This window comes from Excalfactoria chinensis, unplaced genomic scaffold (assembly GCF_039878825.1).
Source record: "Excalfactoria chinensis isolate bCotChi1 unplaced genomic scaffold, bCotChi1.hap2 Scaffold_72, whole genome shotgun sequence".
NCBI classification, from domain to species: domain Eukaryota; kingdom Metazoa; phylum Chordata; class Aves; order Galliformes; family Phasianidae; genus Excalfactoria; species Excalfactoria chinensis.
The window spans coordinates 78,142-90,220 of NW_027315712.1; the positions used below are offsets into that span (position 1 = coordinate 78,142).

At 51.6% G+C, this 12,079-nt stretch overlaps 1 protein-coding gene across 2 annotated transcripts; it reads right to left on the reverse strand.

Annotated features, from left to right (window-relative positions):
- Nucleotides 1-264: 264 nt before the first annotated feature.
- LOC140265225 (protein MANBAL-like) lies at nt 265-2,376 on the reverse strand. 2 transcript variants are annotated; one of them, XM_072361128.1, is made up of 5 exons: nt 1,975-2,376; nt 1,772-1,861; nt 1,616-1,697; nt 1,042-1,236; nt 265-606 (listed from the first exon to the last, which is right to left on the reverse strand). In XM_072361128.1, the coding sequence occupies exons 4-5, from the start codon at nt 1,189-1,191 to the stop codon at nt 499-501; spliced, it is 258 nt and encodes an 85-aa protein (XP_072217229.1). In that variant the 5' UTR covers nt 1,192-1,236; nt 1,616-1,697; nt 1,772-1,861; nt 1,975-2,376; the 3' UTR covers nt 265-498. The 2 variants fall into 2 exon arrangements, with proteins under 2 accessions (XP_072217229.1, XP_072217230.1); XM_072361129.1 differs by lacking the exons at nt 1,616-1,697; nt 1,772-1,861; nt 1,975-2,376 and having other exon boundaries at nt 1,042-1,384.
- Nucleotides 2,377-12,079: the final 9,703 nt, after the last annotated feature.

Sequence of the window (12,079 nt, forward strand, 5' to 3'; positions counted from 1 at the left end):
GACCCAGCATTTGCTCTTGTTGAACCTCATCCCATTGGCTTCAGCCCAGCTCTCCAGCCTGTCCAGATCCCTCTGTAGGGCCTCGCTACCCCCAGGCAGATCCACACTCCCAGCCAATTGAAACGTGGGACGAGCAGCTCCATTTCCAGGGAGGGACGTGAAGCCGACCGCTTCATGGCCCTGCGACTGCCAGCCCGAGCCAGGCACCTTTTGAGCAGCTACTGAAAGAGGCAGCACCACTATTCAAATGTTTGTTCCGCTTTTATTTGCAAGAAAGAGATGCTAAATGCGACCAAAATGCATTTCAATGGGAAATCAAATAGGCGGGATACTGGTAATGACTAAAGACACAGCTTCCTTAGTTCCTCTCCGCAGTCCACAAAAGGGAAAGCACGGCCATGCCTGAAAACAGGACCACGCAGTCTGTGTCCTTTGGTGCACCTCTGAGGAAGCATTCCAAGCGATTCTGCTGTCCTTTGCGCCTCACTGCTCAAGCCCTTATCGTTTCTTTTTGCTTTCCTTCTTGGCTTTCTTGCTCAGCTGTGCAGCACTTGCCTTGGGTTTCTTCACCGTCTCCCAAGTCTTAGACTCAAAACCCTCCGAGTCCTACAAGAAGCAATTGGGACACAGTCAGGGAGCTCCCTATCAACTGGCTGACAGCTGGCTTTGGGAGCTCAAGTCACCTGACCGAGCAGCTTTGGGGGCCAGCACAGGAAATCGCCTTCCTGACCTCAGGGCACATTAGAAACTCCACCTCTGTCTAGTTCCCAAAAATCCAATGCAAACCAGAGCCTAAAGTCCTCTATAGCAAGGTGGTCCTTGGCTAGTGGACCCCCTGCCTGGCAGCTCATAGGGCGCAGCAGCAGCTGCAGGATAGGACAAGCTGGCACCTCAAGGCTGCTGGAGTGCGGAAGGAAGGACAGAACCAAGTGCGGCACTCTCAGCAGTGCCGGGGCACTCTGCCGTAGGCAGCAGCTACAGACGGCTCCCTCCCAGCCCACTGCCTGAGCATTGCTATCAGTCTCACACAGCGCTACTTACTGCCTTTGGGGACTTGGAAACTGGCAGGATGATGGCCAGAACACACAGGAGCTGGAAAAGGGCTCCAAACAAGAGTCCGCAGCGCAGCACGTTCTCCATTAGTGTGGGCTCAGGGATCTCAGGTGGCGAGAAATGCAGTTCAGCAGCCATAGTGCAGACAGCCTGCTGCTCCACTGCTCTCACGGAGGCTGCCTGCTGAGAGGGGGAAAAAGGCACCGTTAGTCTCAGGCACTGCGACGGGGTCACTTCCTGCTAGCAAACATTTCCAGGCTAACTTAGAGAGCTGCTCGGAAGAGATCCAGGGCCTACTGACCCGAGAACAAAGAGGGACATCAAACTTGCATTCCAGTTCCCTTTGCCCGCCTGCCTAGGACAAGAGCCCTCAGCCTTCGGTACTGCTGCACTTGCAGGTGGGGGAAGAGAAGCAGAGAGGACGGGTGGACGTCAAATAACGGAAGAGCTTACCAGGCAAGATTAAACCTATCCCTGAGCTCCATCACACACACGTAACCACTGCCCTATTACTATCACAGCAATGTTATTCCTACCATTAAAGTTACCCACGTTCACGTACCTGGTTGTGGACGTGTTCGCGGCCTTGCTGCTGCTGTGCTCTACACCGCCAGCCACGGAAATAAAGCGAGCAGAAAGCTGATCTGTTGAAGACAGAGGAGTGAGCCGTGCTTAACCAGCACTGCTTCAGAGCACGCTTACAGTAAGGCACACCTACCTTACAATGGCAGCTCCAGACGCAGCTCCAGACTGCTCTCCTGAAGCCCAATTGCATTTCACAGCCACTCACGCGCTGCCCCTCGACAACCTGCAACACAAGAGTCACAAGCTGCAAATCCCATCCCTGGGAGATGTCAGCACATCTCCGCACTCGTGGAGCAGCGCTCACGTCTTCGGGTGAGAAAGCAGGCGTGTGCTTACCGAGTGAGCGCTGTTTGCTGCCAGCTGCTGGTAGGAACCCACCCAACTCTAAGTACGAACAGTAACCTAAGCCTAACTCTAAAACAGGAACAAAAACCTACACCTAACAATAAAACACCAACAGTAACCTAAGCCTAACTCTAAAACAGGAACAATCGTCTACTCCTAACACTAAAACATGAACAGTAACACCTACTCCTAATCAAAAACACAAACAACAACCTACTCCTAACCCTACAACTAAATTAACAAGAAAACCAACAATAAAAACAGGGCTAAGATGGGACATAGGAGGGTTAAGATGGGACCGGGGACCCGCAGAGGAGGAGCAGATGTTAAATGAAGCCTCCCGGCTAATGCCGGGGGCAGGGGCCGCGCAGATGGGAAGGAGCCCTGCGCCTGGACCAGCGATGCTGCAGCCCTGGTGGTACTGATGCGGGGCCTGGCACGGTGGTGTGGTGCCAGGCCAGCTGTGCCGCGGGCGGACCCACCTCCATGGGCTCGTCCAGAGGTGGATCCACCTCCATGGGCTCGTCCAGAGGTGGATCCACCTCCATGGGCTCCACGGAGGTGGTCACGGGGCTGGTCCAGGCGCGATGGGAACGGGCTCTCTTGCCTGTCTGCTGCCCGATGGTCATGGCGGGCCCCCTCTTCCTCTTGGATCCTGCGGTCCCCGGCTCCACCTTCCCACCTCCATCCTGCCCATCGTCCAGCCTCGCTCTCTTGGCTGCCCACATGGCTGTTGACGGCCAGAGCTCGGAGAGGCGAGTGCGTTGCGTGGGGCAGCGGTGACCAAGGCGACGGCTGTGACATGGCCAGGGTTCTAAAATGGCGGCCGCGCTGCTGGCACTGCTGGCACTGGCGTTCCACATGGCATGAGGAGGGGGCTGGAGGGCAGGGCACGGCACGGCAGCCAGAAGGCACTCGCTGTGCCCAGCGGGCAGCCCTGCTCTCCGGCCAGCAAGAGGGCACAGAGGAGCCGGCCCTGAGCAAAGGGCCCTCGGCCTCCTTCGGCCTCCTTCGGCCTCCCCCTTCCACCACAAGGGAATCTCTTCGGCCGGCCCTCCCTGCTCTGCGCTCCTGGCGTCCCCTGCGGCCCCTGTGCTGTGACCAACACGAGCGGGGCTCAGGCCCAACGCCCTCCCTGCTGCCGGCCCTCCCCCATGCCCATGTGCTGCACCCACACCGGCTGCCCCAGCCCCGCAGCCCTCCTGCAGGCAGCACAGCCCCAGGCACCGGGCTCGGCCCCAGCCCCGAGGTGCTGCTGCACGGGCTGAGCCCAGACCTAAGATGCAATGACCACTCACAAGTATTGGGTTTCCCTCCTTCACACAATCACAGAATTATCAAGGTTGGAAAAGACCTAAAAGATCATCCAGTCCAACCATCAACGATACTTCCCAGCTAAATCATATCCCTCAACACAACATCCAAACGTTTCTTGAACACCCCCATGGTCGGTGACTCCACCACGTCCCCGGGCAGTGCATTCCAGTGCCTGACTACCCTTGCCGAGAAGTAATACTTCCGAATGTCCAGCCTGAACCTCCCCTGTTGCAGCTTGAAACCATTCCCTCTAGTTCTATCACTGATTACACGAGAAAAGTGGCCGACCCCCAGCTCACTACAACCTGCCTTCAGGAAGTTATAGAGAGCTATAAGGTCTCCCCTGAGCCTCCTCTTCTCCAGGCTGAACATTCCCAGCTCCCTCAGCCGCTCCTCACATGGTCTGTGCTCCAGACCCCTCACCAGCTTCGTAGCCCTCCTCTGAACGCGTTCCAGGGCCTCAATGTCTCTCTTGCAGTGAGGGGCCCAAAACTGAACACAGTACTCGAGGTGCGGCCTCACCAGTGCCGAGTACAGGGGGACAATCTCCTCCCTGTTCCTGCTGGTAACACTGTTTGTGATACAAGCCAGGATGCCGTTGGCCTTCTTGGCCACCCGGGCACACTGTGGGCTCATGTTCAGCCGAGCATCAATCAATACCCCCAGGTCCGTTTTCTCCACACAGTCCTCCAGCCACTCTGCCCCAAGCCTATAGCGCTGCCTGGGCTTGTTGTGGCCAAAGTGCAGGACCCGGCATTTGGTCTTGTTGAACCTCATCCCACTGGCTTCAGCCGGGCTCTCCAGCCTGTCCAGATCCCTCTGTAGGGCCTCGCTACCCCCAGGCAGATCCACACTCCCAGCCAGTTTAGTGTCATCTGCGAACTTACTGAGGGTGCACTCGATGCCCTCATCCAGGTCATCAATAAAGACGCTGAAGAGGACAGGCCCCAGCACTGACCCCTGAGGAACACCTCTTGTGACTGGTCTCCAACTGGATTTAACTCCATTACCACCACTCTCTGGGCCCGGCCCTCCTGCCAGCTCCTTACCCAGCCGAGAGTGTACCCATCCAAGCCACGGGCTGCCAGCTTCTGCAGGAGGTTAGCATGGGAGACAGTGTCATCAAGTGTAGTATTCAAAAATGACACATTTTCTTCCCAGAATGCCACCTTATATCCCCAAAATAAGACATTTTCTCCCCAAAACATCATCTGTTTTACCAAATAGAAGATAGTATCTCACCAAAACACTGCTTTCTATCCCCAAAATTTTCTACACAAAATGCTGCTTTTTATTCCCAAAATAGGATGTTTTCTCCGACAAATACTGATTTTTATCTTCCAAAGAAAACATTTCCTGATCAAAATTCATTTGATGCCACCAGTAGGATATTTTCTCGTTAAATATCTCTTTTCATCCGAATATAATCCATTTTCTACAAAAAATGCCACTTTGGAAACCAAAAGAAGATATAAAACACATAAAACACAGCTCCCAAAAAGAAGAAATATTCTCCCTGAAATACCAATTTCCCGTCCCACCCTCCTTCCTGAAAATAAGATATTTGGAAAGAAAGTTGCTTTCACTGTCAGATCTCAATGACTTGTTAAATGTTTTGCATTCACTTTGCTACACTTCTGTCTGTAGACATCTTTCAACCAGTTCAAATATTCCCAGAAGTAGAAAAACAAAGGGACGTTCCAGTGGAACAGCACTAGCAGGAGGAGCATCTCTCATTGCTGCCCCCAGGACCCACAGCACTCATTTCTCCCTGCCTGCACAACACTTTGCTTACTGTCCATGCGCTCCTGGCAACACAAGCTATTGTCATTTATTTACTGTTTTGTACATTCAATTATTAAATGTCTTGCATTCACTTTGCTATACCTCTGCCTGCAGCCGTTCATTCAGTTACAAAGCCCACCTCCCCAGGGACCCAGGCCCACCTTCAGGGCAATCTGGGCAGCAGAAAGGGCAGCGACCCAGATCTGCCACCACCGTTGGACCCATCCCTCCCCTCCTGGAACCCCTCCCCTCCTCAGTCAGTTCTGCGTGGGAATGGAGGGATGAGAAAGGGCTATGGGAATTCTTGGAGAGCTGAGTGGCTCAGCCTGTAGTGGAGGAGGCTCACTGCGATCCCACACACAGCCATCAGTCCCCAGGCGCAGAGAGGACTGAGCCAGGCTGCACCCTGCAGTACCCAGCAGCAGGATCAGAGTCTGAGGCCTGCCTAGGTCGTGTGGCTGCATTGCAGGCTGAGGTATGGAGAAAGCCCCATTGGAAGATGTTTTCGGTTCCTGAGGGTTCCCCCCTCCATCTTGCTCTGCTCCAGCCCCAGCCGCAGGCCGGCGTCCCCGACAGGTTGCTGTGGTTGCAGAGCTGGACTTGGCCCTTGACCTGTGCCCATGTCCCCACGATCCATCTTGCCTTCTCACCCCTCTCTATCCAGTTCACGCCCCATCTCTCTCACCTCCATGTCCCACCTACGTCCTCTCTACGCCCTCTACCTAGTCTTCTCCATATCCCCTCCATCTTCTTTCCAAGTCCAATCTATGTCCCCCCCTTCTACATCCCCTCCATAAGCCCTCTGGGTCCCGTCTGTCTCTGCACACTAGGAATGCCATACATGGCTGCAGAGCTGCAGCACTTACAGCATCGATGACTGCTGAGATGACCGACCTCCCTGCAGCCTCACTGCCAGGAACAGAACTGCTTGGAGCATGGCAGCCCCCCAGAAACAAATAAACAAAACACAACAAAACAAAACACAACAAAACAAAGAGCTTTGCATCCTGGGAGTGGTAGTTCCTGCGGGGCCTGCAGCTCCCAGCAGGCCCTGCAGCTCCCAGCAGGCCCAGGCGAGGGCAGAGGGGAGCGGTGCTGTCAGCCCGGTGCTCACCCAGAGAGCCCAATGTTCGGAGCACTTCACACCAGGCACTTTGGACTCGGCTCTTTCTGTCCAGAACGTCCCTGAGCTGCTCAGAAAGCACAACTGCGTCACCCTCGGTGGGCTGTGCAAAGAAGGCTGCAATTGCAGGCTCAGCTCTGACCTGTTCCAGCAATGCACTTCCTTGCAACTGGAGCACTGACACGCTTGCTTCTTGCAAGTAGCAGTCGCCCACCGCTTTGCACACCTCTGTGCTCATGCAAATGGGCACGACCCCAGTCTTGCACTCCCCGCCTGCACACACACAGACACAGACACACACACACGCACACACACGCACACGTACCACCTCGTCCTTGCACACCTTCCCTCATGCATGCACAGATCTCTGCAATGCGTGGACACACCTGTGCAACTGCACCGGTTTGTTCACCCCTGCACACCCACATGTCTGCAACCCCAGCCTTGTCCACAACTACGTGCACGCTCACTCGTGCATGAAGGCTTGCACAGCCTTGCTCACAGCCATGTGCATACACACAAGTGTGCAAGAACAAACAGTACACCTGCAAACACCTTTTTGCACACATGAATGCACAGTGCACACCCTGACGTGAAAGAACATCCCTTCACACGCTGCTTATGCACATGCATCCACATGCTGGCAAACTCTCTGCACATCCACGTGCAAATACCATCCAGGAACGCTTTTGCATCTACACACATGTACAACCGCACACCTTTGAGCACTCCTGGGGACACACACGTGTGCCACCTCTTCCTCGCTTACCCACCGATGCATGTGCAACCCCACCCCTTTGCACACCCCTCTGCTCATACGAATGTGCGCAACCCCATCCTTGCACTCCGCACATGCATGCACACACGTTTACCACCCATCCCCGCACACACTCACACATGCACTCACACACTTTTGCTACCCCGCTCCTCCGCACACTCCTGTGTACACGCACTCCTGCAACTGGTTTTCCCATCCTGCAGCCAGCAGTTCTCCAACCTGAGGCTGCCTGGCTGTGAGAGGAACGTCTCAGTGGGAGCGTGGCTGTTCCTCCCCTCTGACAGGGCAGGTGTGGGACAGAAGAGGGAAGCAGAATGCGTCCACATTTTCCTCGTTGCTCCTAGTTTCTGTCTTGTGCTGGGAAACAAGCAGAGTGACTGTGCCTCTCTGTGATGCTTAGCTCCGTACCTCTGCCATCATCTCTATACTCAGATGTTCCTCCACGTAATGCTCCACACTACGAACCTGCAGATCCCAAAGGAATCCTTGGCTGCTCTCACTCACCTGGAGGTTGCAGGGTGCTGGGCCTCCTGCCTGTACCTCCTTCCAGGTGTCATTTGCAAGACCCTGTATGTAAAAGTGATATGCAAAGTTTTCCTTTCCCAGACACCAGCTGTACCAGCACCTCAGTGTACCCCTTACGGGAGCTCCCGCTGGGACAAGGACAAATAGGCTGTAAACTATTAAACTCCCCACTCACTAGTGGAGAAGTTAGACATTTTAAGAAGGAACTGAAATCCTCGGATGAGGATCCTCTAAGAGTAGCAGAACAATTTGATCAATTTCTGGGGCTACATTTGTACTCGTGGATGGAACTGATGTCTCTTCTGTTGTTTACTGGAGAAGCAAGAGGCATGGCATGATTAGGTGAGCAGCTACGCAAGAGTGGGAAAAGAATAACCCTCCAGGGCGTCCTGGAGTGGTACCAGCAGAGCAAAAATAGCCAGTGGAAGACCTCAACTGGGATGGTAATAATCCACAAGAGCGGCAAAATAGGAAAGATCGGCGAGACATAATAATGGCTGGGATTAGGGAGGCTGTACCCAAGTCCCCGAATCTTACCAAGGCATTGAGCTCTCAGGACTCAAATTAACAAATGAGACCTTAAAGATAACTGGGGGTAGAGGGAACTGGGATGACAGTATCGAGCTGAAACTCGTGTTTAAAGCAATAGCAGGACAATTATTCTACGTACCTGATGCAGGGACCAACTTGCTGTGGATAGCTGATGAAACTGGGAATGCAAATAACAACGTGTCAAGGTGGGATTACTGTATCAGTGAATGTATTAACTGAGGCAGACGAGAGAGAGATAGACCCTGCGGTTTGGGTCCAAGGAGGAAATAGAGGGGGATTAAAAATAACCCCTTTGAAAATAAAAATGCAAGAAAAACATGAAGTCCTAAGACAGAGACAATATCCAGTTCCATTTGAGGGACGTATTGGCCTTAAACCTGTAAAACAGTGATTACTAAGGGATGGGTTGCTGGAACCACATCTGTCACCTTTCAATACCCCCATTTTGCCAGTCAAACAGAACCTGAGGTTTCCTACCGATTAGTGCAAGATTTGAGAAAAATTAATGAAATAGTACAACAACAGCACGCAGTGGTTCCAAACCCATATACCTTGATGAGCGTGAGACATACATCTCCTGACAGGAAAACAAACAAACAAACAAAACAAAACGACAACAACAACATTAAGCTTACTAGACCTTTTTAAATGGAAATGAAGTAACAGGTTGGAGAAATCTGTTTGTTCGTCCTGTATCAGGAACAGACATCAGGGGGCAGACAGAAGTAGTTACTACTTCCAGCAGCTCAACTGCAGCAGGAAAAGCTGGGAATGCAGAAGGAGTGAGAAGATCCAAACAACCACACAGCATTTTAATATGAGTTTTTCCTGGTGAGCGTTGGGCATTTCCGAGCATTATTCTTAATGTGATATTAAGTAAAGTTAAAAGATCATAAAATCACAGAACAGTCTGGGTTGGAAGGAACCTCAGAGATCATCTTATTTCACCCCACCCTGCTGTGGACAAGGACACCTCCCACTAGACCAGGCTGCCCAAAGCACTATCCAGCCTGGCCTTGAACATTTCCAGAGAGGGTGCATCCACAACTTCTGTGAATTCCCAAGGGACCCTTATTCATAATCTTTGATTGCTCTTTGGATTGATCAGTAGGCAGAACTTGAGTTACTTTATGGAAACAAAGAGTAACAAATCAAGGCAATAAAGACCGAATGTTATTTCCTTTTACAGAGAGCTAATCAAAGAAACTGAACAACAGGAAGTCTTGGAAAGGGGAGTCCATAGGAGTCTTAAAGGTACGTATGTATCAGTACACACACACACTGTGGCACTGCAAGTGAACTGAAAACTTGGTCTGATGAAAGAAGGTGGTTTGCTTCTCCAGCTTTGGTCTAACCTATCTGCACAAGCAGTGCTGCTCTGAGGGAGTTCTCAAAGCGTTTGCTACAAGACATAAATCCTAAAAATAAACTTTTTGTAAACCAAGTGACTTCTTGCACCCAGGCTTATAAAATACATCAGGAAATCGCCCAGAATCCCTGTAAGTAAGTTATTTCAGTCTTTCAGTGTGAAATGTTTGTTTGGATGTTGGTCTGTTCCCTCCTACTAACAAGTGAAGTAGTATCCACATCAGGAAGTCATTCCATGCTTTTGTACTGGTACGTCATGCCTGTGCTGCATATAGTGAAGCCTGAGCATAAACTGAAACTCCCCTTTCAAATAAAAAAGACAAAAGACAAGAGTGTCTGGGCAGAACGACAGAAGTGTTAACAAACAGGCAATTGGTTAAACAGATCCACAGGCTCTCCTGCTCTAATGAGGTGTTTTTTTTTCAGTGGGATAGCATGTCCCAAAGAGTTACAGTGTGCCTGCGTGCAGCAGCACTAGTGAGCCTCACAAGGTGAAGGTGGGTGAGTGCAAAAGAAATCTTAAGAGTGCAATAGAGAAAAGAGGGCAAACCCATGACATAGTTCAAGGAGCACCGCTGCCTGCAACAAAGCTGGGAGCAGACTACTCTGCACCCGTGGTAGGTGCCCTTCATTGCCTGTGCAGAGCACAGATTTGGAAAGTCGTGCAAAAACGGAAAGAAAAGCAGATCTGATCCATCTTCTTGTTCCAGAGAGGGAGACAGTTGCCAAGACCCACAGCAAGCAATGTCCTCCCTGACCGGTTGTTCTTCTGGCTGACCACCTAAAAAATAACTGGGCTCTGCAAAAGAGGAGAGTCCTGAGCTGGAGGGCTCCAGAGGGGAGCTCTTGGTTCCTGAGCCCTAGCTTGCTGAGATGAAGAAAGAACAGAATGTCCTTGCAAAATAAGATCTGAGAAGAACTAGTTAAACAAACTTATCTTGCAGGTATATGGCAATATATGCTAGCTTAGCTTCTGCCTGTAAATCTCGTATGCTTGACAGAACAAAGAGTATACATTTTGTCAAACGGGATACAATGACAGCTGGGGAAAACAACAAAGGAAATGGCAGGGTATAGCGGAAATGCTAAGTCATGGCCTGAAACAGTGATGGAGCACCTGGTGGGAAGGCAGGGCCAACCCAGGGGAGCTCAGGTGCATGCAGTGGACCTGAGTGACAGGAAGGGATGAAGCCAGGATCCACCCTCTCCCAGCCCTTACTCTATGGTTGGCAGTGGAGGTGAGGGTATCTCTCTGGAGATCCCTACTTGCCTGAGGCCTTCTGAAGGAGAGCAGCCTTTTTCCTTAATGTCTGCTGTTGCTGCATTTGGGCTTGTTCTCATTCGCTGTAGCCAAAGACTTTTCCATCCTGCTATTATTGCATTACCTTCCATCCTGTTATAGCATTCCACAGGAGGTACTTACAGGGGGGAGATGAGTGTGTAATAGGTGAACTGAGAAGAATGTGAACCCTGAGTACCTTAGCAATAGGGAAAGGGGGAAGGGTCCACTAACATTAGGGAACAGGGATAAAAGAGTGTCTCTGTCCCCTGAGACTTTGAGAGACCTCGCAGGGGTATGCCCCAGTGGACCCTCCCTTTATTCAAATAAAGAAAACTAAAAGCTTCTGTGTCTCCTTTTGGGATAAAGATAATTAAGCAAGCCTATTTGTGCATGAGTATTCCCCATCTTACACCTTCTCTTCCTGGTTTTACCAGGAAAGAGATCAGATGGCCTGAATGCAGGATACAAGCCTCAGCCCCTGCAGCAACACCTGAGGTCCCCATGCCCAGAAGCATTCCCTCTATGTCCATTTGTTTTACTAAGAGGATGGATTCATTTCTATCATGCTGCACTGACTGTAGCTAGGTTTTCTTCAGGCTGATTTCTCCTGCTCCCTTCCCACCTCTGACGATTTGTGGGATTGTCTCCAAGATGCTCTCCTGCACCCTGCCAGCAAGGCTGAGACGAGAGGAAAGCAGCAAGGTGAGGGTTTGAACCAGAACTGCTTTTACACTGGTGAGATCCTGGTCCTGGCTTCACCTCCTGCCCAGCACCACGGGTTTGCTGAGGGTCTGGACGCTGAGCAGAGCAGGAAAAGAGCAGGAGACGGGAAGAGCGGATACAGGTAAGACAGAACTCAAGAAGAGCAGAAGAGAGGAAGAAGAAAGGATGCAGGTAAGAAAGAAGAGCAGCAGACAAAAAGGGCAAGACAGGAAAGGACCGGAGACAGGCAAGGCAGCAAAACAACGGGAAGAGGAGATGAGCAGAAGGGGAGAAGAGCAGAAGAAAAAGGAGAGGGTGAAGGTAAGGAAGACGCGCAGACGAGGAGAAGAGCAGAAAGGGAGAGGAGAGGATACAGGTAAGGCAGAAAGGCAGAAGTGGAGAGGAGCTGAAGAGGAGAAGAGTGAATAGCCGTATGGCAGAAGGACAGAAGACGGGAAGAGAGGACAGCGGTCAGTGAGAAGTGCAGAAGAGAACAAGAGCAGAAGGGAGGAAGAGAGGGCAGAAGAGCAGAGAAGGAAAAGCGCCCTCGAGCAGAAGAGCAGATAGTGGTCGGAAGAGAAGAAGAGGAGAGCATGAGAGGTGCAAAGAGGATACGGCTAAGTCGGAAGAGCAGATGAGAAGAACGGGAGAGGATGCGGGTAAG

What these genes read in the sequence shown, in the direction of transcription:
- LOC140265225 (XM_072361128.1), bottom strand. Translation starts at nt 1,191, where the DNA reads ATGGCTGCTGAACTGCATTTCTCGCCACCTGAGATCCCTGAGCCCACA. An exon ending in TTTCCAAGTCCCCAAAGGCA is followed by an intron (nt 607 to 1,041) that starts GTAAGTAGCGCT and finishes TGCTTCTTGTAG; the next exon opens with GACTCGGAGGGTTTTGAGTC.